This window comes from Panthera uncia (genome assembly GCF_023721935.1).
Source record: "Panthera uncia isolate 11264 chromosome B3 unlocalized genomic scaffold, Puncia_PCG_1.0 HiC_scaffold_2, whole genome shotgun sequence".
In the NCBI taxonomy this organism is placed as follows: domain Eukaryota; kingdom Metazoa; phylum Chordata; class Mammalia; order Carnivora; family Felidae; genus Panthera; species Panthera uncia.
In genome coordinates, this window is record NW_026057583.1 from 1747264 (window position 1) to 1771311 (window position 24048).

Below are 24048 nucleotides of genomic sequence, written 5' to 3' on the forward strand. Positions count from 1 at the left end.
AAAATATGTCTAACTATGACCTATAGGAGCTCAGAACATCTCCCTTCAATACCTTGTCCTCTCTAATGTTCGTTAGACAATTCCAATTTAATGAGCGTGAGCTCAGAACCAAGTAACGTCACAAGTGCTCAACAGCTCATCAAGGACAAGATACGTGGCTCCTACACACAAGCACCACAAACTTAGCGGCTCACTTTAATAACTTTTAATGTTTATTTATTTTTGAGAGAGAGACAGAGCATGAGCAGGGGAGGGGCAGAGAGAGAGGGAGGCACAGAACCCAAAGCAGGCTCCAGGCTCTGAGCTGCCAGCACAGAGCCCGATGAGGGGCTCAAACCCATGAACCGTGAGATCATGACCCGAGCCAAGGCCAGACGCTCAACCGACTGAGCCACCCAGGCGCCCCATTGGCTCACTTTAAAAACTAGAAGTAGACGGAGTGCCTGGATGGCTCAGTCAGTTAAACTCCAATTTTGGCTCAGGTCATGATCTCGCAATTCTTGAGCTCGAATCCTGCGTCAGGCTCTGTGCTGACAGCTCAGAGCCTGGAGCCTGCTTCAGATTCCACATCTCCCTCTCTCTATGCTCCTCTCCTGCTCATGCTCTCTCTTTCTCAAAAATAAACATTAAAAAAAAAATGTTTTTTAATAATAAAAAAAATTTACTGCATTTAATGAGGAGTCAGAGCAACTATTCATTTTTTTTCCCCCTGATCATCCAAGTTTTCTTTAGTGAGCACACAATTTATCTGCCTTAATTCTACAATTCAGAGGTCTTACTAATTTAGGCCTTTAGTCATTCCCAACCACTAGGAAAAAAAAAAAAAAACTACTCCAAATAGTTCATTCCACAGCCTTAATTTCAGTCTAGGGCTTCTAACCACAGGCCCCATCTTCCTCACTAATATTCGCTCTAGAACACATTCTCTCAGCTTCTTCTCTTGGGAAGAAATGTGACCTACCTGGATCTCCTCCCGAGAAAGCTGCATTGAGTTCTGCACGAAGTCTGCAGGTTCCTCCCATCCTCCTTCCTGGGTCTCCAGGTTGTGGTAGTAATAGTATCCACCCTTCACCCAATGCTTCACCCATTTGCTGTTGTTATCTCCTGACAGAAAATAAAGGAAAGATAAAAAAAACCCAGAGCCACACTTCCCACACTCCTATGTCTAAAACAGCAGGGTTATTCTGGCTGCATTAACAGTCTAAATAGAACCATTCCAAAACCCTGTTTCTTATATCTCTAAGAGTAAAGGGGCATCCTGAGTCCCTCCAAAATGATGGCTTTGTAATGTCTCAGCTCACTCATTTCAACGTCATAAAAAGAAAGTATGAAGTCCAATTGTGGAACTAACCTTGACTAACTTTATTCCTTCTAAAGCCTGCATGTAAGAACTTGGCACGTCAGAAAACTAATCTGATAAAAAGATTTGCAACCATTCAGCCTCTCCAGTTAATAATAAAAAAAAAAGGCCATGCAATGGGATGAAAAATCTTACCTTTATTCCCCCTCCTTCTGAAGATTAACTACTTTTAACTAGCATCTATTGGATTAGGTAATCAGAACTAATGACACCCTATGAAAGACAACTAGTCAAATATTTTGATCCTTCTTGCTTGCCTTTTCAGAAACTGACCTTTTTAACACAGCTGCCTTTGCAGGGGAGGGGGTGTTTTTTTGTTTTTTAAATAGAGCCATTACCTCCTCAGGGACTTTAAAACAAGCCTACCTTCCAAGCTTCTGGACTAAGACACCTTTCCCTACAGCTGCGCCCAGAGATTCGAGCTCTTCCTTTCAGGGCACAGATTTCTTTCCCAATAACTCACCTGCTGCCAGTTTTTTCTTCTTGGCCTCAGCAAGGTCACTCTGGTAAGTGTCACCACACTCAGGGATGACTCCATACAAGCCGACATCAGGGGAACGAAGGGCGCTCAGTGTTTTGCCCACATCACCACTGTCCACCGCCTCATTGATGGCATAGATTCCGAGGGCAACTATCCCAGAAGAGAAGGGTCACGAGAATAGTTCAGAAGTGTCTAAATGCACACACTGTGTCACCATGGCAGACTATCCCCTGCCCCACTCCAGCTATCAAGCTGGAAGACTGGGATAGGGGACACCGCACTACCCCCCCCCCCCCCCCCCCCCCCCCCCGAACAGAAATAAAACACCCATACGTACACCTCTGTGCTTCCTGGGTGTCTTTGTTGGACTGCCAGATTCCACCTTGAATCTCATCCAACCATAACACCGCTGACTCATCCTGGGTTTCCTACACACCATTAAAGCAAAACAATATCAGAGTCATGACATTAGGGTACAAGAGATCAAGAGGACTTCTGAGACTCAATTAGAGGCAGAAGAAGTTCCAAACATACAAGACACATCGAACGGCCAACTGGAAGAGGCTGGGCATCGAAACCTGGTCAAAGCTTATGAGACACGCCTCAGATGCAGGGGACGGATCACATGAACATGGATGCAAGTGGCTCAGGAAGTCACGAGCAGCTAGGAGCGGCAAAGGACCAAACTGGGAAGGGACCTGGGACTTCGTTAGTGCGACGAGGGCCACGGCACGAATAGGAACATGTGGTACTTTTTTAGAAGGCCCCTTTGACATCAATATTGAAAGGGAGTTAATATTCTCTATGACTGCTGTTTTTAAGATTGCCAGACTTCACCACAGGTAAAGCCAGGAGTCATTACAGGCAATCTAAACTTATCCCCAGCTTATATTCTAAACCTTGAATGTTACGTCAGTTGTTGGAAACTTAAAAACACATTTCCACACAGAAACATAATAAACAGTGATTAGTTTGCTCAGCATGGCCAACAAAAGTCTCACTGGTCCACAGTGCAGTCCAGGTTGAATACTGGGGATTGATAGGAAATAAAACCAGTGGCTTGCTTCCCTCTTTCTAAGTAAGTCTTAGACATTTTTTTTAAGTAGCTTATTGGCAATCGTTTGCGCTGAAAGACATGTCAAACAGACTGGGGTTGGCAGAAACGTCCTCCGGTATCTTCTAATTTCCAAGAATCTGGCTAACACTCTGTGACTTGGGCACGTCACTAGGGATTAGCCCCAGGTACTCACTGCTGTGAGGGGACAGATTCTACCATATCCACCTGTGTCAGTGTCAGAGTCAGAACTGGAAACCTCTGATACCAACTTAGATTTCAGTGGTCATACTGAGGTTACAGAAGTTTCAACCGTCTCCCAACAGTGAGGGTCCTCTGTTTGTTAATGTCTCCAAAAGTCTTAATAGAAAGCACCAATACTGAAGATTAATACAGCAGTCTTCTCCAGAAAAGGCAAGACACCTCAGGTTTTGAAGTGGCCAGGCTGAAAGAGTCATGTTTGAGGTGATCCTGGCAGATCCAATAAAATTAACTGTTTCTCAGGCTTGAGCTAATAGCATTTGGGGTAAATAGCAGATCAAAACTCCATTCTAAGTGCTTGGTGTACATATAACCTGCCAAGGCACCAATGAGACAACCGGGAGCAGGAACTACAATTACGCTGCCAGATGAAGCAGGGCAAAGCAGACCTTTTCAGTGTCCTCAGGAGGCCCAACAGTCTAGCAAAACCTCAGAGGAAGCTTCCCTTTCCTCCCACATTATTGTGGAGAGAAACACAATGTTTCAATCAGCAGAGCGAGGCAGTGGCCAAAGCACCTTGGTGACAGGAGAAAGCCAAAGGAAGCCATGGGACGTTGAAAGCTGTGATGTATTCCTTTCAAATGCAGAGTTTTAGGAAGAAAGGTCATTTAAGCAAATTAAGGTAAATGCTGGGCTTAGAATCTTAAGAGGCGCTGTCCCAATTTTAAGAAACTGACACTGGGGAAAGGAAATGAGTACACGGACAAATAGAATGCATGAACATATCACCTAAGAGCTTCAGAAGTTAGTACGTTCCTACCACTAGTCACTTTCTGGTACTGAAAACAAAACGGCCGCACCCGATCCCCCTAAAATCGTATCAATAAATACTGGAAATGCTAAGCAATAGTTTCAACGGGAGACAATATGGTGAGTCAGCTCCAGGTCTGTGACAACGTAAACTGAGAAATCACACACTAGAGGGCTGGAGGCGTAATCTCCAGAAGAGGCAGCCTGAAAGTCGTCGCACATAAAAACAAAAGTATTCCCACAGAACCAGGCCCTTTTTGGTTCACTTTTAGGTTAATCGCACATCAGATACCCCTGAGCAGAAATCTACTGTACACAGAGCTGGGAGGTTTGGCACAATGTCCCCTGCATTCAGAGAAAGGCCCAGCTTACCAAGAATTCTGACCATTCTGAGTTGTGCCTTCTCTGCCCCAGGCAGACTGAGGCAAAACAATCAAAACACACACATGCATGCTCCCCTAAGAAGCAGGCGGGCGAGAGCAGCGGAAGCGGAAGCGAGAGAAGGGAACAGATGGGTGTGTTGGGTGTGGCAGGGAAAGATGGTGTAGGAATGGCCGTCACCAGACTGAAGGAGGAAAGAGACACACACCACCTCATCCCAGTGTAAGGAAAGGACAGGTCCTTACCAGTGTAAGGAAAGGACAGGTTCTCTCAGCTCCAATCAGATCAAATAAGATGACAAAAAACCCAGATGCCCCCACACACTCTAAAGAGACCATCCAAGATTGACACAAATCATTGAGCAGAGAGTTAAAACTCTAAGCTAGATACCGTGGAGAATACCGAGATAAAAGACTTAATGTGAAAATGCTACATAAAATACACTGAAATTCTGCCCCTTAACAAGGCTGCCACTTGCACACTGGCTGCATTCAGAAGAGGTAAAGAGACAGAAACCAGAAATAAGAACCAAAAAGAGTGGGCAATGATTGTAGGTAAATATGGGGAAAGGAAAGGGAGAAGGGGCAAAGAGTGGCCATTCTGTGTGTGTGTGCACAGCACAAACTCACACACCTCCATAGGGCACTTCTTACCCCTTAAGTCTCTCCTGTTAAATGGGGCATGATTTGCATGTGTGACGACAAATAAAATATTATTAAATTATTAACGAATATTAATTTAATATTAAAAAACATTGAGATATTACTTACCATCATACATGCAAACCATGCCACATACACACACACACAAACTACACCATACATATACATACACACGTCAACACACACATACATGCATCTATACAACACACGCATCAACAATGCAACACAAGCACTCAACAATCCGAAGAGCAGTCCTATGGCCCGCTGGACTGGCTATTAATCCTTTAGTTGCTGCACAGCCAAAGTCCAGGGAAAGAGCAAGAACCGGGGGTGGCACACATTGTCAGGGCAGCAGCAGCGGACCGAACAAAAGTATCTCAATATTCCAACAACTGGTACAGTCGCGCTGGTGCACACAGCTGATTTTTAGCCACGTGCACGTATGTATGTACACACACCGTAGCGGGGGGAGCAGAGCAGAGAGTCACAAGTCATTCACACCTGTAATTACAAAAGGAGCCCTGGAGACTCCCTGATGTCCATGTCTTAGCATGCAGATATTACTACCCAATGACTAGGAATCTACTTTAACAAGTATTCCAAAAACACTAAATTTAAATGAAGAGAGAAGTGACCATCAGTGAAAATAGTACAGTAAGGACTTCTGAAAATCCTCTCCTACATAAAAGCAACAAAAACACTGGCAAAAATCATCAGAGGCAACTTTTTCAAAACTACGTAAATTGACCAAATGCTTGCAGTAATCAGTTTATTCAAGAATAACCGCTGAATTTCATTAACAACTGTGAGCTTTGTGGCATTTCAAATGGCCCCATTTCCATCTGTCTCCCCCCACCACACACACACACACCTCCCTCAGAGCCCCTTCTATTCCCAGAGAACTGTCACTAGCTGACCTGGTAGGTAGATCCCTAGAAGACCAAGCAAGGCTGTCTTCATCTGAACTGACTTAGAGCATGCCCTGTGCAAACAGCCTTTTCTCCAGGGGCATTTATCAAAAACAGTAAGAGGCACTTGTTTAACATCACAAATGTCTAGAGCAGTGGATGAAAATTAAGGCAAACAGTAAGCTAACCAAAAAGCTTAAAAAGGAAAATTTGAGAACGAGATGTCCACAGAGAGCTTTGGAAGCCTCTGACATACTCCTGAGATGGGAATCCAGAAGGCCATAATACATCTGTGAGTTGTGCACATGCTCAGAAAAGATCCGATAAGGCTGTAAGGGCTCACCTCTGGCCAACCTTGAAGTTTTGGGCAAGCATGAAGTGAAGGGTAAGACAGAATTGCAAAGTACCTGGCTGAGTGTCGAAGATGCACCCCAACATGCACACTGGCCCTCAGCAAAAGCTGGGAGCTTTATTGGTTCTAGGCATTTAAAAATACTCTGCCTATGGGCCCCTGGGTGGCTTAGTCAGTGGAGCGTCTGACTCTTGATTTTGGCTCAGGTCATGATCTCACAGTTTGTGAGTTTGAGCCCCACGTAAGGCTCTGTGGTGACAGTGTGGAGCTTGCTTGGGATTCTCTCTGTCCCTCACTCTCTGTCCCTCTCTCTCTCTCAAAATAAATAAACTTAAAAAAAAAAAAATACTCTATCTAACCATTAGATGACTTCTAGCTAATTAAGCAGAGACTTCAGTGGCCACATATGACGCAACAGGATTGAAAGTCACTAAACAGACAACATTAACAAAAGACAACAATAAACCTTGAGGAAGGGATAGACTCTGATTTCCAGAGTTGCCCCATTATAAAATGTCCAGTTTTCAACAAAAAAATTACAAGACATGCAAAGAAACAAGAAAGCAAGATTTGACAAAGTACAACATCCATTCATGATAAAAATCCTCAACAAAGTAGGTTGAGAGGGGGGTGCCTGGGTGGCTCAGTTGGTTAAGGATCTGACTGTGGCTCAGGTTATGATCTCATGGTTTAGGAGTTCGAGCACCATATCGGGCTCAGAGCAGAGCCCGCTTCAGATCCTCTGTCCCTATCTCTCTCTACCCCTTCCCCATTCATGCTGGGAATGAATCTTTCCATCTCTCTTTCAAAAATAAATAAAAACTTAAAAATACATACTGTTAAAAAAAAAAAAGTAAGTTTAGAGGGAACATGTGTCAACATAATAAAGGCCATATATGAAGAACTCACAGCTAACATCATAGTCAATGGTGAAAAACTGAGAGCTTTCCCCCTAAGGTCAGGAACAAGACAAGGATGTCCACTCTCACCACTGTTATTCAACATAGTACTGAAGTCCTAACCACAGCAATGAGAAAGAGAAAGAAATAAAAGGCATCCAAATTGATATGGAAAAAGTAAAACTTTCACTATTTGCAGATGACATGGTATCATATATTGAAAACCCTGAAGTCTCCACCAAAACACTGCTGGAACTGATAAATGAATTCAGTAACATCACAGGATACAAGATCAACATAGAGAAATCCATTGGGTTTCTATACACTAATAATGAGGTAGCAGAAAGAGAAATTAAGGAAACAATCCCATTTACAATTGCCCCAAAAATAATAAAATACCTGGGAATAAACTTAACCAAAGAGATAAAAGACCTGAATTCTGAAAACTCAAAAACCACCGATGAAAGAAATTGAAGATGACACAAATGGAAAGACATTCCATGCTCATGGATTGGAAGAATTAATATTGTCAAAATGTCCATACTACCCAAAGCAACCTACAGATTTAACGCAATCCTCATCAAAATACCAACAACATTTTTCACAGAACTAATATAATCCTAAAATTTGTATGGAACCATAAAAGATGCTGAATACCCAAAGCAACCTTAAAAAAGAAAAACCAAACTGGAGGTATCACAAACCCAGATTTCAAGTTATACTACAAAGCTGTTGCAATCAAAACTGTATGGTACTAGCACAAAAAAGACACTTGGATCAATGGAGCAGAATAGACAGTCCAGGAATAAACCCACGATTACACGGTCAATAATCTTCAATAAAGGAGGCAAGAATATGCAATGGGAAAAAGTCTCTTCAACAAATGCTGATGGGAAAATTGGGACAGCTACATGCAAAAGAACGAAACTGGACCACTTTCTTACACCATCCACAAAAGTAAACTCAAAATGGATTAAGAACCTAAATGTGAGACCTGAAACCACAAAAATCCTATAAGAGAGCCCAGGCGGTAATTTCTCTGACAGGGGCTGGCCATAGCCAACATTTTTCTAGATATGGCTCCTGAGGCAAGGGAAACAACAGGCAAGGGACTACATCAAAATAAAAAGCTTATGCACAGCAGAGGAAATGATCAACAAAACTAAAAGGCAACCGACTGAATGGAAGAAGATATTTGCAAATGACATATCTGATAAAGGATTAGTATCCAAAATATGTAAACAACTTATACAACTCAACACCCAAAAAACAATCCAATTAAAAATGGGCAGAAGACAGGAAGACACATTTCCCCAAAGACATACAGATGGCCGACACATGAAAAGATGTTCAATATCACTAATCATCAGGGCAATGCAAATCAAAACCAAAATAAGGTATCACCTCACACCTGTCAGAATGGTTAAAATCAAAAGCACAAGAAACAACAAGTGTTGGCAAGGATATGGAAAAAAAAGGAACCCTTGTGCACTGTTGGTGGGAGTGCACACTGATACAGCCACTGTGGAAAGGAGTATGGGGGTTCCTCAAAAATTAGAAATAGCTCTCTCCTTTTCTCCACCATCATGGTATGTGCAGTTCCTCACCATGTCTTCTCAAAGACTCTCAGGATAAAGCAATTCCTGGCCAAGAGACAAATGCAGAATCGTTCCATTCCCCATTTTTCCAGGATGGATGAAAACTGGTAATAAAATCAGGTACAACTCCAAGAGGAGGCACTGGAGAAGAACTAAGCTGGGTCTGTAAGGAATTTCACATGAGATGGCATACATATTTATGCTGCTCATATCCTGTCACTCTATCAGCATCATTACTACCTGAACAATAGACATGTTTTATCCAGGAAATGATTCTTCTGTTACTTTGCTTCTGCACAAGTAGGGTGGTTCAGTAATAAAGATGTGAGATGTTTTGCTTGAAAAAAAAAAAATTAAAAATACAACTACCATATGATCCAATAATTCCAACTACTGGGTATTTATCCAAAGAATACAAAAAACACTAATTTGAAAAGATATATGCACCCTTATGTTTCTAGCAGCATTATTTACAATAGCCAAATAATGGAAGCAGCCTAACTGCCCATCAATAGATGAATGGATACAGAAGATGTGGTATTCTCATACAATGGAATACTACTCAGCTATAAAAAAGAATGAAATCGGTGGGGAGAGGGGGGGCGCCTGGGTGGCTCAGTCGGTTAAGCGTCTGACTTTGGCTCAGGTCATGATCTCACGGTCTATGAGTTCAGCCCCGTGTCGGGCTCTGCGCTGACAGCTCAGAGCCTGGAGCCTGCTTCAGATTCTGTGTCTCCCTCCCTCTGTGCCCCTCCCCTGCTCATGCTCTGTCTCTGTCTCAAAAATAAATTTTTAAAAATCACACACACACACACAAAAAAGAATGAAACTGGGGCACCTGGGTGGCTCAATTGGTTGCACATCCGACTTTGGCTCAGATCATGAACTTGCAGATCATGAGTTCGAGTCCCGCATCAGGCTCTGTACTAATAGCTTAGAGCCTGGAGCCTGCTTCGGATCCTGTCTCTCCTCTCTCTGTTGCTTCCCTGCTTGCTCTCTCACTCTCTCTCTTTCTCTCAAAAATAAATAAAGATTAAAAAAATTTTTTAAAAAAATGAAATCTTGCCGTATGCAATGACATCGATAGAGCTAAAGAGTATTATGCTAAGTGAAGTAAGTCACTCAGAGAAAGACAAATACCATATGATTTCACTCATATGTGGAATTTAAGAAACAAAACAAATGAATAAAAAGAAAAAAAGACTCTTAACTACACCAGATGGTGACCAGAGGGGAGATGGGTGAAGGGCATGGATGAAATAGGTGATGGGGATTAAAGAGTACACTTACCATGATGAGCACTGAGTAATGTACAGAACTGTTGAATCATTGTATCATATACCTGAAACTAATATAATATAATATAATATAATATAATATAATATAATATAATTATACTGGAATTAAAATTTAAAAAGGGAGTAACAAGAAAAAAAGAAAATTCTATGAAACTACCAAAGTGAAAAAAAGAAAGAAACAGGAAAGCATGGTTCAAACAGGGGAAAAAAGCAAACAGACTTAAATTATCTATTTTAAATATGTTCAAAAAATTAAAGGAAACCATGTCTAAAAAACTTAAAGTATAAGAACAGTATCTTACCAGAGAATAGCAATAAAGAAACAAATTATTTTTTTAAAAATGAAATTCTGGAGTTGAAAAGTACAATAACTGAGATGAAAAATTTACTGGAGGGACTCAGCAGATTTGAGCACGCAAAACAAAGAGTCAATGAACTTGAAGATGACAGGTCTGTTTGTGTATTTATTTTAAAGTTTATTTATTTTATTTATTTTGAGAGAGAGAGAGAGAGAGAGAGAGAGAGAACGAACCCCCAGCAGGCTCTGCGCTGTCAACACAGAGCCCAGCTCAGGGTTCAAACCCACGAACCATGAAATCATGACGTGAGCTAAAACCGAGAGTCAAATGCTTAACCATTTGGGCATCCACCCAGGCGCCCGAAGATAGGTCAATTTAAATTTACAGTCTGAGGAACAATATCCAGTCTAAGGAACAGTTATGAAAAAAGAATGAGGAAAAAAATGAATCAAGCCTCAGAAACCTGTGGACACCATTAATAATATCAATATATGCATAACAGAATTCCCAGAGGGCAACAAGAAAGGGAAGGAGGAATAAAGAATACTGGAAAAAAAATCCGAATAGGCCTATAACAAACACAGACATGGAAACACATTCTACAAAAACAAACAAACAAAAACATAGGGCCATATGGCTTCGCTGGTGAATTCTACCAAACGTCTAAAGAACAATCACAGCAGTCCTTTAGAAACTCTTCTAAAACCTAGAAGAGGAAGTTATACTTCCCAGTTCATTCTTTGAGGCCGGTATTACCCTGATACCAAAACCAGACACAAAGATATCACAAGAAAACTACAGACCGAATTTAAATTAAGATTTTTGTTCGCTAATTTTAGAACTCAGATGATTATTTTTAAAACCACTCCCACAAATGGCTCAGAGGAACTGCTAAGCTGAGGCCTAAAAAAAGCCAATTCCTCCAAATACTTGTCTACACAGCTGGGCCTGGCACTATCAAGCAAATTTTCCCCTAACTCCACCCCCCTTCCTCCCCTTTTGATGGATCCTGAAAGTTACTCCCCTGCAAAAGGAAATGCTTCAAACTCTAGTCACATCCTCTAAAACTTTAACTCCCACGACCCAAACAAAAGGAGCAGTCAGGCTCACAGCATGTGAGAGCAGGTACAAGTTGTGTGCCCCAGTGACTTTCCTTTTTTAGAGGTTTCCTTTTTTAGGGAACCAGACCTGGCTCATTCTCTCAAAGCCCACTCCTCTGTCAGTCAGATCTAAGATTCCTTCTGGACTTATATGGTAGCAAAAACAAACGCCACCACCACTGGCCCTCACAAAATCAGGGCAGCCAGGCCCCGGGTGAGATATTCTGAATCAGGAATAGAGTTAAAGCTTAGGAATCTGTATTTTTAAAATGACTTTTCAGGGCACCTGGGTGGCTCAGTCGGTTAAGCATCCGACTTTGGCTCAGGTCATGATTTCATGGTTCATTCGTGTGAGGCTCTGTGCTGACAGCTCAGAGCCTGGAGCCTGCTTCGGATTCTGTGTCTCCCTCTCTCTCACACAAATAAATAAACATTAAAAAAAATTTTTTTTAATAAAATAAAATGACTTTTCAAGTGTTTTCACAATCAGCCAAGTTTGGGAAGCTCTGGTCCAAATGGTCCGAAATTAATACCAAAGACAGAGAACGCCATTTACAACCGCTTCTCACCCAAGTAATTATCACATTAGATCCGATCCCTTTTTCTCAGTTTCCTGACTACAAAATAGGACTTGTGTTTCAGATCACTGACATTCTGCACCATGATGTGCCTCTTAAGTGAAATCTGGTACTTGCTGTATTTATATGATTAGGACATGGTAATGCCAACTACTCTCTTGACAATGCAATCAAAGGAGGCCAATCAACATTACAGTGTTAGCCACGACCCCTCATCCCAGCCCACGCTTACAGAGCCTGCATCGGCGGGAGCATACAAAAGCCTCAATAACACAAAAGTTCTGGTCTGTTTTTCCACCTTTGGTTTCCCAGAAAGAATGTGACCCCCTAAATTAAAAATTTCTCTTGGGGTGGCGGGGGGGAGGCGGTACCTGGCTGACCCTGTCAGTAGAGAGACCCTTGATCTCAGGGTTGTGAGTTCGAGACACCCATTAGGTGTAGAGATTACTTAAATTAAAAAAAAAAAAAAAAAAAAAAGATTTTTCTTTTAGTTCTTCTGCTTGCTACCAGACCTCACTGTAGGGATCCTCTCAGTCAGAAAAGAAAGGTGTGGTCCCCCCTATGTAACTGTTATTACTTAGGAAGAACCTAAAAGGAGATCCGTCACAATTAGAAAAACAGAAGTAATTATGTCTTAATCATGCAACTAACATCTGAGGGCCTACTATATACAAAGCAACTTCCTACTCAGCAACATGAGAAAAAGAGGTACAAATCTTGTCCATTTCCTCAACAACCTAGCTGAGAGGTAAGACAAACTTTTTAAAAGGTATGTTTGTGTTATAATCACCCACAAAAACTTTTATGTTCATAGCAGCATTGCTCCTAATAGCCATAAAGTAGAAACAACCTATGTGTCCATCAGCTGATGAATGGGTAAGTACAATGTGGTACAGCCATACAGTGGAATATAATTTGACAGTAAAAAGAAATGATGTACTCCCAACACATGCTACAACTTGGATAAACCAAGCTAAATGAAAGAAGCCAATCACAAAGGACCACATATTGTATGAGTCCATGTAGACGAAATGACCAGAAGAGGCAAATCCACCAACAGAAGCAGACTGCTGGTTGCCTCGAGCTGGAGAGACTAAGGGAAAATGAGAAATGACTGATGAGTGCCAGGTTTCTCTCTGGGGTGACAAAAATCTTCTAAAATTGATTGAGGAGAGGGTCGCACAACTCTGTGAACAGAATAAAAACCGCTGAATTGTATGTACGCTTTGAAATGGTGAGATCTATGGTATGAGAGTTACATCTCAGAAAAGCCATTATAAAAAACATGGCATTTATCTACTAAAGCTTATGTGTATTCCCTATGACCCATCCATTCTACTTCTAAATGTACACCTAATTAATAGAAATGATACATATATTTACCAAGAGACATGTACTAAAATATTCATAGAAGCACTATTTGCAATAGCCAAAGAATGGGAAACAACCCCAAATTTACCAACGATGAATATATAACCCTGTGATGGAATAGCACACAACGAGAATGAACAAACTCATACGACTTGCAGCTACACAGATGAATTTCACTAACATTATGTTGGGCAAAAGAAACCAGATACAAGAGAGTATAAAATGCTACTTACAGGCAGTTCAAATACAGGCAAAAATCAACCGTGGCATTAAAAATCAGGATAGTGGTTACCAGCAGGTGGGTGAGTGGGGAGTGGACAAGGACAGAAAAGGATGGGGTGGACAGTTCCGTTAAGCTTTTCATAATCTGAGTACCAATTACACAGGTATGCTCTTGAAAACTTATGCCACTTTTAATTCTCATATATACTTATGCAACTTACATAACTTACACAATTTTGGCATTATATTTCAACACAGAATTTACTTAAAGAGACACAAGAGATGTGTCTCCAACAATAGAGAACCACAAAAACACCCAAATATGCACTGTCACATCTCGTGTCCCTCCAGTGCTCCGAATCCAAAGGTGCCAGAAAACAGTCATTGAGGAAATGAAGGGAAACATTTCCTCTGTCTCTGAAGGGATGAGGGATGAAGTGCTCTGAAGGGAAAAGAACAATTTCAGTGCCACTCACCTGGGCCTTCTCTCTCTTTGCTCTGATCAGCGTGTCTTGGTAATGCTGGGCCACTTCTGCGAGAACCCCCTCAAGTTTAGCGGCAGGAATCTGCAGGGCCTGCAGAGTCTTTTGGGCATCACCTTCATCCAGGGCTTCGTTAATTAAACCAATGGCTAAAATCCCTAAATATGAAGGGACAAAGGTTATTTTCTTTTAGTTAAGAAATTATTTAAACAAATCTAAGTCATCATAAATCCACCCAAGCATTATGATTCAAATCATAACTTGACACCTATAATATTAAGCAGCATTTAATTTTTTTTTAGTATTTGTCTCATTTAAAGTAAACTCCCTGGTATCCATATTGCCACTGAAACCTCAAGTCTTTCTGTTTTATTTTTAATTGCTCTACCTGAAAAGTTGAGAGAATTTTGATGAAACTGGCTTTAATAATCTAGCTTTCAAGTACTTTGCAATGTGTAATCAAAACCATTTTTGATTCACAGCAAGTCAGAGTTCAAAGAATCCTAAAAAGTCACCTGATCAACATCTTTATGTAAGAAAAGACTAGGCTTAGAGATTTCTTCTTCAAGATCACACCGCAAACAGGTGGCCGATGGCAGATCCAACCCAAGGGCTCCCCACCCCAAGGCAAGGCTCTTCTCACTAACCAACGGCATTTTTCTTACAGGAAATACAAACTGAACGAATTAAAACTAAAAACATTCACTCCTTAGGTATCTCAGGCAGCTGTACTACTTCTGTAAAGGCTCGGTGGTAGAAGAAAAATTTGGCTGACCTTTGACCCGAGTTTCTGAGATGAAGCCTCTGAACCCCTTGGAATTTCCTAAATGGCAGGATTATCTGTGTTATTCTTGCTGGGCTTCTAGGACCACACCTGAGTCTATCTATGCGAACCAGGCGGGCCCCTGGATGGTCTCAGGACGGGGGCTGGTCATGCCGGCAAGACCAAGCACGCGATCAAAATACTGGGGCTTTGAGCCGTGTGATATCGTGGTATCAGCCCAGCCTGCCTATCTCCAGGGAGGGGAGGCAGACTAGAAACCGAGTTCAGTTACATGGCCAACAACCAATCCTCCACAGGTAACGAAGCCCCTTAAAAACTCTGGACACCCCACACTCAGGTGAGCCTCCCTGGTTGTGACACACATCCTAAGGACACATAAGCTTCACATTTGGGACCCTACCAGACATCCCCCTACAGGTCTCCTTTTCTGACCACTTCTGATTTGTATACTCTATAATAAAACTATCATCATAAACGTAGGCTTTTCCCTGAGTTCTGCAAGGCACTCTAGCAAATTATTGAACCTGCGGGGGGAGATTGAGGGAACCTCTGAATTTATAGCCAGTTGTTCAGAAGCGTGGTGACCTGGGAACTCCTTAGAGTTTGTGACTGGTGTCTGAAATGAGAGGAGTCTTAAGGAGGACTGTGCCCTGCACCCGTGCAAGATGACCTAACTCCAGGTAGTTAGTTAGCATCACAACTACTTGTTACAAAACGTTTAAAAATAAAAGATCATGTTCAAGGGACGTCCTGAATATTTTAGTTTTTATTACACACACACCTAATTGTAGCAGTTGCCTGAGGTTTTGAAAACAACATCTAACCTTAGCTTTTTGAGATACACACACGCACGCACACGCACACACACACACACCCCCCCAATTTCCAAAAATCTTTCTAGGACTAGTGTTCAGAATCAGGTCATGGAATCACACCATCTTTAATTGTGTCATTATTTGAGGGGATAATTAAATAGATTACTCACTCTCATGTTCCTCCTGCACCACCAGATTCACATGGTCCACACAAGCCTGAATGTCATTCCATGTAATAAACCCATTATTTTCTGCATGTGCCTGAGTTTTCAGTTTCATCAGCTCATCGAGATACCTGCCCCATTCCCCCAACAAAAAAGACAATGAAGGACAACATAAGAAAAGGGACCTTCAGGGGTGGCTCAGTCAGTTAAGCGTCCAACACTTAGTTTCAATTCAGGTCGTAATCTCATGGTTTATGGGATCGAGCCCCACATTGGGCTCTGTGCTGTCAGCATGGGAACCTGTTTGGGATTCTCTCTCTCTCTCTGCCCTTCCCTTGTGTGTATGTACACTTGCTTGCTCTCTCTCTCTCTCTTTCAAAATAAATAACATTAAAAAAAAAAAAAAGAAAAGAAAGAAAAGGAAAGTAAAAGGAATCTTCAGGATTGTCACAGATGACAGGAATGAGAAGACTGGGAACAAACTATCCAAGGAACAAAGACAGCTAAGGTATCCCAACAGTTTGACATACTCTGGAGGAAAACTTTGGGACTGAGGAGTTACCTTCAACAAAATGTGAAAATGTAAAGGCATCACTACTTCTTCCCTTTTCTTTTTTTTTAAGTTTATTTTTTTCTTTTTGTAATCTCTACACCCAATGTGGTGCTTGAATTCATAACCCCAAGACTGAGCGCACGCTCTGGCAAACGAGCCATCAAGGCGCCCCAGGATATCATTCATTCTTAACAGCCTGTTACATGTTCTAAATTCCAGGTATCACCAACTAATAACCAGAGGCAGTGTCTCAACCAATTCCTAAAGACAAAAAAACAAGGCCATACACCAGCTAACAAAATATCATTAAGGGTCTCTGGCTGGCTCAGTCAGTATGGTGTGTGTCTCTTGATCTTGGGGTCGTGAGTTCAAGGCCTGCGTTGGGTGTAGAGCTTACTTTAAAAAAAAAAAAAAAAAAAAAAGGATATCATCATTAAGCAACTCTTACTGAATATTAAGTACTGATTTAAACAAGAATTATCAACCGGAGTTAAAAACACTAGGTGACGGTTAAAGGGGAACTGGATATTTTGATGGTGCAAAGGTACAAAAAGAGATTATGCTAAGGGAAAAACATACATATACATTAGAGGGATAAGTTGTCTCCCCAGTTCAAAGATCAATCTTAGTGTCTCTAACGGTGACACAAGTAGATTTTATATGCCTTTAGTTAAGAGATATGAAACACACATCACCAAAAATGTTGACTTGAATCTTGACAACCCTTTGGATGGAATTTCCAATCTACAGGAATAAGCCAAATATCAGGAAGCAACCAGAACCAGAAGACGGAACATTTTATACAAATTGGTCCCAGCTCTTTAACCAGTCAGCGTCACGAAGAAAGGAACCGCGCTAGATTAGAAGATACCTAAGGGAGACGACAGTCAGATGTAGCACATGGTCCTGCACTCGATCCTGGTTTGAAGAGACCAGGTGAAAAGGACAGTTTTGGAACAAGTGAAGAAGCATGAAAACGGACTAGGCTCAGAAGATGTTCAAGATGAAGTACTGCTTTTGTCAGGGTAGAAGACAGCACTATTGTGGCTACAAAATAAGTACCTTCATTGTTCCCGATAAGCATATCTATATATTTAGGAGTCGAATGTCATGATAATAGCTAATTTACAATAAGTCGTCCAGCATAACAATTAATAAAGTGAATCAAAATAGGAAAAAAAAAGAAAAGAAAAGATCACGCTAAGGTCACAATGCCTGAAAACGGGAGTGTTGCTGACCAGCAACAGACAGAGTAAGAGCCGTCCGATGGACTCAAGCTGCCACTGTGGGCACCCACCTCTGACAGTTTTCTTCTTCAATATTGGTAAGGCCTGTCACGGAACCGCTCAACTGTTTCCACACGGTGTTCATGTCCCCCGACTCCAGGGCCCTGTTGATCAGGGCCACTGATGACAACATCTCCACTGCGACAGAGAGCTCAGGATGGGTGAGGTTATGCTGTACAGAGAGGGGGAGGGGGAGAAGGGGAGGACAGACATTCTTGGACACCAAGCAAGGTTACAAGTGTAATAAAGGCATAAGAAGTCTAAGCTTCTGGTTTATTTAATTAAAAAAAAAAAAAAGGCTCTGCCAACGACTCCAAGGGGCAGGTATCAAGTTCGTGGCCACTCCATTTTGCTCACAAGCAGGACAGGTTCAGCTGACTTACCTCAGGACTCTGTTGCTGCAGGGTAGCCAGCTCTTTCTGATAAAGACCAGCAGCAAATGGAAACACCTGGGGCAGCTGGGCCTCGGGATTCATGAGCTCCAGAACCGTCTTCTCAGCAACACCCTTCTGGATGGCGGCGTTGATCGCTGCCACGGCTGTCAATCCTGGTAGAAAACAGGTGAGAAATGCAGCTGGCGTGGGAAGCCCCGAGGGGAAGGAGAGTCGTCTTCACAGAAGAAAGTTACATTCTGTGGATAAACTATCAGCCCTGATGTTTGAAGTGGAAATTTCATCTTTCCGGAACAGGCTCCCCCTTTGTATGAAGGTGAACCGGAGGCCAGGCCGACTGTATCTCCACGAAGCTGTTTGAAAGGGTGGCCTCCCTTCTCCCTCACCCATATCTTCCCTCCACTCCAATTTATAAAACATCTTTCTAAAACGTCTCTTCCATCCCCTGCAGCCCGGCAGGTAAAGGACCAGCTCCTTAAGCTGCCACGCAAAGGTTTCCGGTCTTTCCAAGCCTTTATCTTACACAGCTCAGCTCCAAACACGTACAAAACTGTTATTCGAACCACCGCTGTTTCCAGACCTCTTTCACCTTCTATACCTCTACTCACGCGTCCTTCCTTCCTTCCTCTCTCCCACGTTAGGAGCGTCCTTCTCCTCCCTCCTCCACCGTCCAGATCTTACCAATCATGCCCCTAAGTCTCACCTCCCGCAACCGTCAGGCGCCTCCCGGCCCGAGTGAGCCTCCACGGGCTCAGCTCTACTTCGAAAACCAGGGGAGCCGCCGCCGCCAGAGGCACCCGGTGGTGGATGGCGAGCAGGCCTGGGGAGGGGCCGAGGAGTGACAGAATCTGACCTCAGACGCCCCTCGTGACATCGGCCCCACTCGGCCCTCAGGGGGCGCTCTTACTTCTCTGATACCGCTGGGCGGCGCTGTTGGCAGCATCCACTCCGGACTGCAGTTCCTCCTTCTGCAGGGGATCCGCCCGGCCACCCTAAGAAAAGCAAACAACTTGGTTTTTCTTTTAAGTTTATTTACTTATTTTGAGAGAGAGAGGGAGAGAGAGAGGGAGGGAGAGTGCACAAACACGTGGGGGAGGTGCAAAGAGAGGGATGGAGGGAGAGGGAATCCCAAGCGGGCTCCAAGCCGTCCGGGTAGAGCCTGATATGGCTCGACCTCAATCTCAAAACTGCGAGATCATGACCCGAGCCGCAATCAAGAGTCACCGACTCTCAGCGACTGAGCCACCCAGGCGCCCCAAGCAAAGAACATTTATATAAGGATCCTCGTGCCTACGCCTCCAGGTCTTATAGTTGTCCTATCTCAACAGCAGTCACAGGGACAAAGAACCAGAGGCCTAAGTGACAGCTTCAGGCTACGTGCAAAGTAGCAGCCCTGGGTAGAGCCAAAGCCCTTGCCAAATCTGGGGTAGAGTGACTTTCCAGACACCAGTACATGTAAAAAAAAATAGTTCGTGAGAAGCATCAAAATATTGAGACGAGATGTTTATAGACTCCTTAGCACATTAATGCTATTGACTTTGGCTGATATACGCTGGGAATCTGTATAATGTACACTGTCCTCATTCAGACAAAAAGAAAGCTACTCATATTTGTTCTAAAAACCCACTAAGTACAATTCCACAGTGTACTTTTACTGCACGTTAAGTACTTTCCCAGTGTTGGCCAGAGGAAACTAGTGACGTGTGTTTTCTTTTAAGTAGAAATTCCTGAAGTAAGAATGTAAAAAAGATTCAAGTTTTCCCCAATGGCATTTAGTTGGGGGATTAAGAAGGATGCTTCAGTGAAAGGGTGGTCAGGTTCGGAGGGTGGGTGTGTTTAAGAAGATTTACAACTCTAAAAGCAAAAGACAGCTAAAAACAATGTGTATTTTACCTAAGGACTTTTTTTTTTTTTTTGAGAGACAGAGCACAAGTTGGGGAAGGGCAGAGAGAGAGAGGGAGACAGAATCCGAAGCAGGCTCCAGGCTCTGAGCTGTCAGCCCAGAGTCCGATGCGGGGCTTGAACTCACAAACTGTGAGATCATGACCTGAGTGGAAGTTGGACGCCCAACTGACCTAGCCACCCAGGCGCCCCCGAGGACTTTTTTTTTTTTTTTTTTTTTTTTAAAGTAGGCTTTATGCCCACCACGGGGCTTGAACTCAGGACCTTGAGATCAAGAGTCGAGCTGAGATCAAGAGCCGGACTCTCAACCAACTGAACCACCCAGGCACCCCACTTGAGGATATTTTAAAAACCTACATTTAGGGGCACCTGGGTGGCTCAGTTGGTTAAGCATCTAACTTTGGCTCAGGGCATGATCTCCCGGGTCGTGAGTTCGAGCCCCACATCAGGCTCTGTGCTGACAGCTCGGAGCCTGAAGCCTGCTTCAGATTCTCTCTCTCTCTCTCTCTCTCTCTCTCTCTCTCTCTCTCTCTCTCTCCCCCCACCCCCTTCCCTGCTCACACACTCTTTCTCTCTCAAAAATAAATACACATTAAAAAAAATTTTTTTTTCAATAAATAAAATCCTGCATTTATATGCGGGAGAAAGTTATACTAAAAACTATGGGTGACACTATATAAGGGAAAAAGCCTCCATAAATATCTTTAAATGATAGAGGATCGAATACAGGATTCAAATGGCTACATGTGAAAGCTTGCGGGTTCGACCCAGGACACTTTTACCTGTCTCTTCTGCTGTCTATCACCCAGGAGCTGCTTGAGGTACCAGTCACCGTTCTGCTGCTGCAGCCCTCGAAGGCCCAGCGCAGGGGACTGCAGAGCCTTGAACAAGGCCAGTGCAGCGCCCTGCTCCAAGGCCAGATCCACATTTGCTAATGCAGAAGAAGCTGAGGAAGAAAAAAGGCCAAAGCTTAAGAAAACACTTTGTAAACATCGGTCTAGAGTATTTTTCCCTCCCCCAAGCCAATCTCAATTTCAGATGAGGGAAATATAGTTCAGGTGGCCTTTATTCTGGAATATCACAGAAGCACAAGATCGTGGCATTGGAAGAGAACCTTAAAGGCATCAAGTCCAGGGACCCCAGCCGGGCTGTTCATCAGAGTTAACAGATTCTTGGACCACGCCTCAGGCCTACTTAAAAGCTTCCAGATGTAGACACCCTGGCACCACTATGGGTAGCACCAAAAGAGGCATCAGTACAAACCAATTCGTGACTAAATTCCCTCTAAATGCCAAATTGTTGCCTAAACTACCACACAGGAGAAAGTTTCTCCCATGGCAACCTACTACATCTTTGGGCAATTTTGTTTTAAAAAACAAAACAAAACAAAACAAAAACTATTAAAGCTTTCACCCTAGTGTTGACACTTGAATACATCCAGTCCCTCTTTCTCCATGACAGTCTACCCCAGGAGAAACAGCCTTAGTTCCTCTTTATAGCATCAGTCCGAATCCCTTCATTATCCCCCATCTCCTAAACACACTCCACCCAGGAGTCAGAGCCCAGATAGCAAAGGTGGTCTGAGAACCTGAGGTCACATAAGGTCTTTTACATCTGGCAGTGAAAACCTAGATGTTCCTTTACCTGAAAATAATAAAGACACCTTCCCCATAGTGTTATTGTTCAGATTAAATAAGATCAATGTACGCGAAAGCACTCTGCATATTGTAAAATAGATAAGGTATTAGGTTGGAAGTCAGAATACAGTACTTTCTGATTTCAGAAATAATAACCACTGGAAAATGATAATTACTGTACGATTTTCAGTTTCCTTATTTTTAAAAGAGAAAAGAATTCTCCCTCCATGCAGTTGAACTGATTTTATCACCGAAGTAGCAAAACAAATCAATAATAACATACTAAAAATCAAAATATTTGGGACATAGCAGCACTTATAAATTTTTAATGTTTTCATTATAAAAAATTAATATAAGATGTAAAAAAGAAAAAGATTTTAAATTTCAATGGATTTGTGGTCTCACTGGAGACTCCTAAGACTTCTTCCCAAAGAATACACCTGCAATTCAGTAATTCATTACCACACCAAGGTGATGGCTCTTTCAGTCATGGCTACAGGTCTATGTGACCATTAGCCAATTAACCATCCATTCCTTCAACCCTTCCTGAGCACCTGCTCTATGCTGCAAATACAGTTTTGAACAAAACAAGTTATCTCTATCTTTGTGGAACTTTTACAGGAACGGGGACAGAAAATCAACAAAATCAGGTAACTACCAGGCTTTCTCTAGGTCTGCAAAGTAGAATCTCAGATTACCTATCTATAAACACATCTAGTCACTTATGCTTTTACTGGAAGCATAAACTTACCACATAAATACGTAAATATTTAAATAAACATTTATTAACATTTATACTATAAAGATGATAAAGTTTAGAACATTATTTAAATATTTCCTTCCACTAAGCTTTAATCACTTTTCCTTATTCAAAAACTTTTTCTCATTTTTAAGTATTTGGCCTACAGCTTTCTCCTGGGGCATTGACTTCACTGCTGGTTCTCACAGCCTTAGGGGAAGAATCTTATCCATAAATTATGTTAAGATAATTCTGGACCTAAAGTTCCTGTATCTTCCTAGCATACAACTTTCTCTTGCTTCAGACTGGTTCTACGATTAGAAAAGATTGTGCCTCTATGAGGAATCCTGCCTTATTTATCCAGAGAAGGTTCCCATACAAACCTCCAACGAGAAGTCACCGTTCCCTTCTTTATTTTATGATGCACCTCATACAAGCTTTGATATTTTGTTCTAAGCAAGTTGCCCTGAAATTACTCATTTGCACATTTATCGTCCGTACCACGTTGAAAGCTATTTGAAGGAATTTGTATTATTTTGCTCCTCTGACCACATGAGAATATGAATGGAACACTTTAAAAACATATACTATGGTTCTTCTCTCACAGGTTTATAACAGACTCTCATACACTTTGCCAAGTCAAGCTACCACGGTTATAAAATCCTAAACAATATAGAAAAAAAAAACTTAGCGAAACAAAGACTGTTATATGCACCGTGTGCAACAGGAAACATGCTGGGCTTTCTTCTCACACAAATAAGTATAAAAGGACACTCTGGTTTAATTTGCTGGCCTAAATATTCACATAGATACAGGACAACACATCACTCATACGTGCATGGAACTATTACTCTGTTCAGAAAACCATTATCTCAAATGAACTAGAATGCAACAGAATACAAATACTCCTGGTCAGGATTTAAGAGTTTCTGATCATATCGAATTGCTAAAAACTTCTAAAGGCTCTCTAGAAGCACCTGGGTGGCTCAGTCAGTTAAGCGACCAACTCCTGATTATGGCTCAGGTCACGATCTCACAGTCCGTGAGTTCAAGCCCTGCATAGGGCTCTGCATTGACAGCACGGAGCCTGCTTGGGATTCTCTCTCTCTATCTCTCTCTTTTCCCCTCCCCAGCTCGTGCTCTCTCTCTCTCTCTCAAATTATTAATAAATAAATAAAGTCTCTCTAGTTATTCAGAGTATTGGTTCAAGAGAGAAATTAGGGCCTCCCAATGAACAAAGAGGACATGAATCACTATTACTATTATTATTATCTTTAGCAAAACAAGGTCAAGTCTGGTTGAAATCAAATGTAACCATTATGCTAGGAATTACAGGGATATCAAAAGAAGCAGAACTCATAAGTAATCTGTACTTTAAGGAATCTACAGAGATGTCAGAAACAAAGGCAAGCAATATAAGACAATATGTAATTGAATATAAAATTGTGTGGTCTATAAATGCTGTGGGAGAGATGGAATGGGTGCAGGTGAGAATCGAGCTGGACCCTGAATGATGGGTATAATTTGAATCAGATTAAGAGATAAGGTATGAGGCCATTATAGTGAGGAGACTACCCCATTAGCAAAAGCTGTAATAATGTTTACTGAGGACTTACTAAATGCCATGTAATTTACACGCATTATCTCATCATCTGCATAACGACTTATACCACAGGTGCTATTAATGAGGCCAGGAGGGGCACCTGGGTGGCTCAGTCGG

The 24048-nt window shown here is 42.2% G+C and overlaps 1 protein-coding gene across 8 annotated transcripts in view; it reads right to left on the minus strand.

Annotated features, from left to right (window-relative positions):
* Positions 1 to 24048, minus strand: part of IQGAP1 (IQ motif containing GTPase activating protein 1) — a 224954-nt gene that overhangs the window by 153525 nt on the left and 47381 nt on the right. For all 8 annotated transcript variants that reach the window (XR_007454151.1, XR_007454149.1, XR_007454150.1 and 5 more), the window contains exons 10-18: positions 20735 to 20898; positions 18958 to 19042; positions 18042 to 18205; positions 17670 to 17830; positions 15826 to 15950; positions 14051 to 14214; positions 2179 to 2269; positions 1824 to 1991; positions 962 to 1104 (exon numbers count right to left, since the gene is read on the minus strand). Coding sequence is in view for 5 of the 8 variants with exons in the window: in XM_049614186.1 (XP_049470143.1) it covers positions 962 to 1104; positions 1824 to 1991; positions 2179 to 2269; positions 14051 to 14214; positions 15826 to 15950; positions 17670 to 17830; positions 18042 to 18205; positions 18958 to 19042; positions 20735 to 20898 (1265 nt within the window). In the remaining 3 variants the exon portion in view is untranslated. The remainder of the gene's footprint in view (positions 1 to 961; positions 1105 to 1823; positions 1992 to 2178; positions 2270 to 14050; positions 14215 to 15825; positions 15951 to 17669; positions 17831 to 18041; positions 18206 to 18957; positions 19043 to 20734; positions 20899 to 24048) is intronic.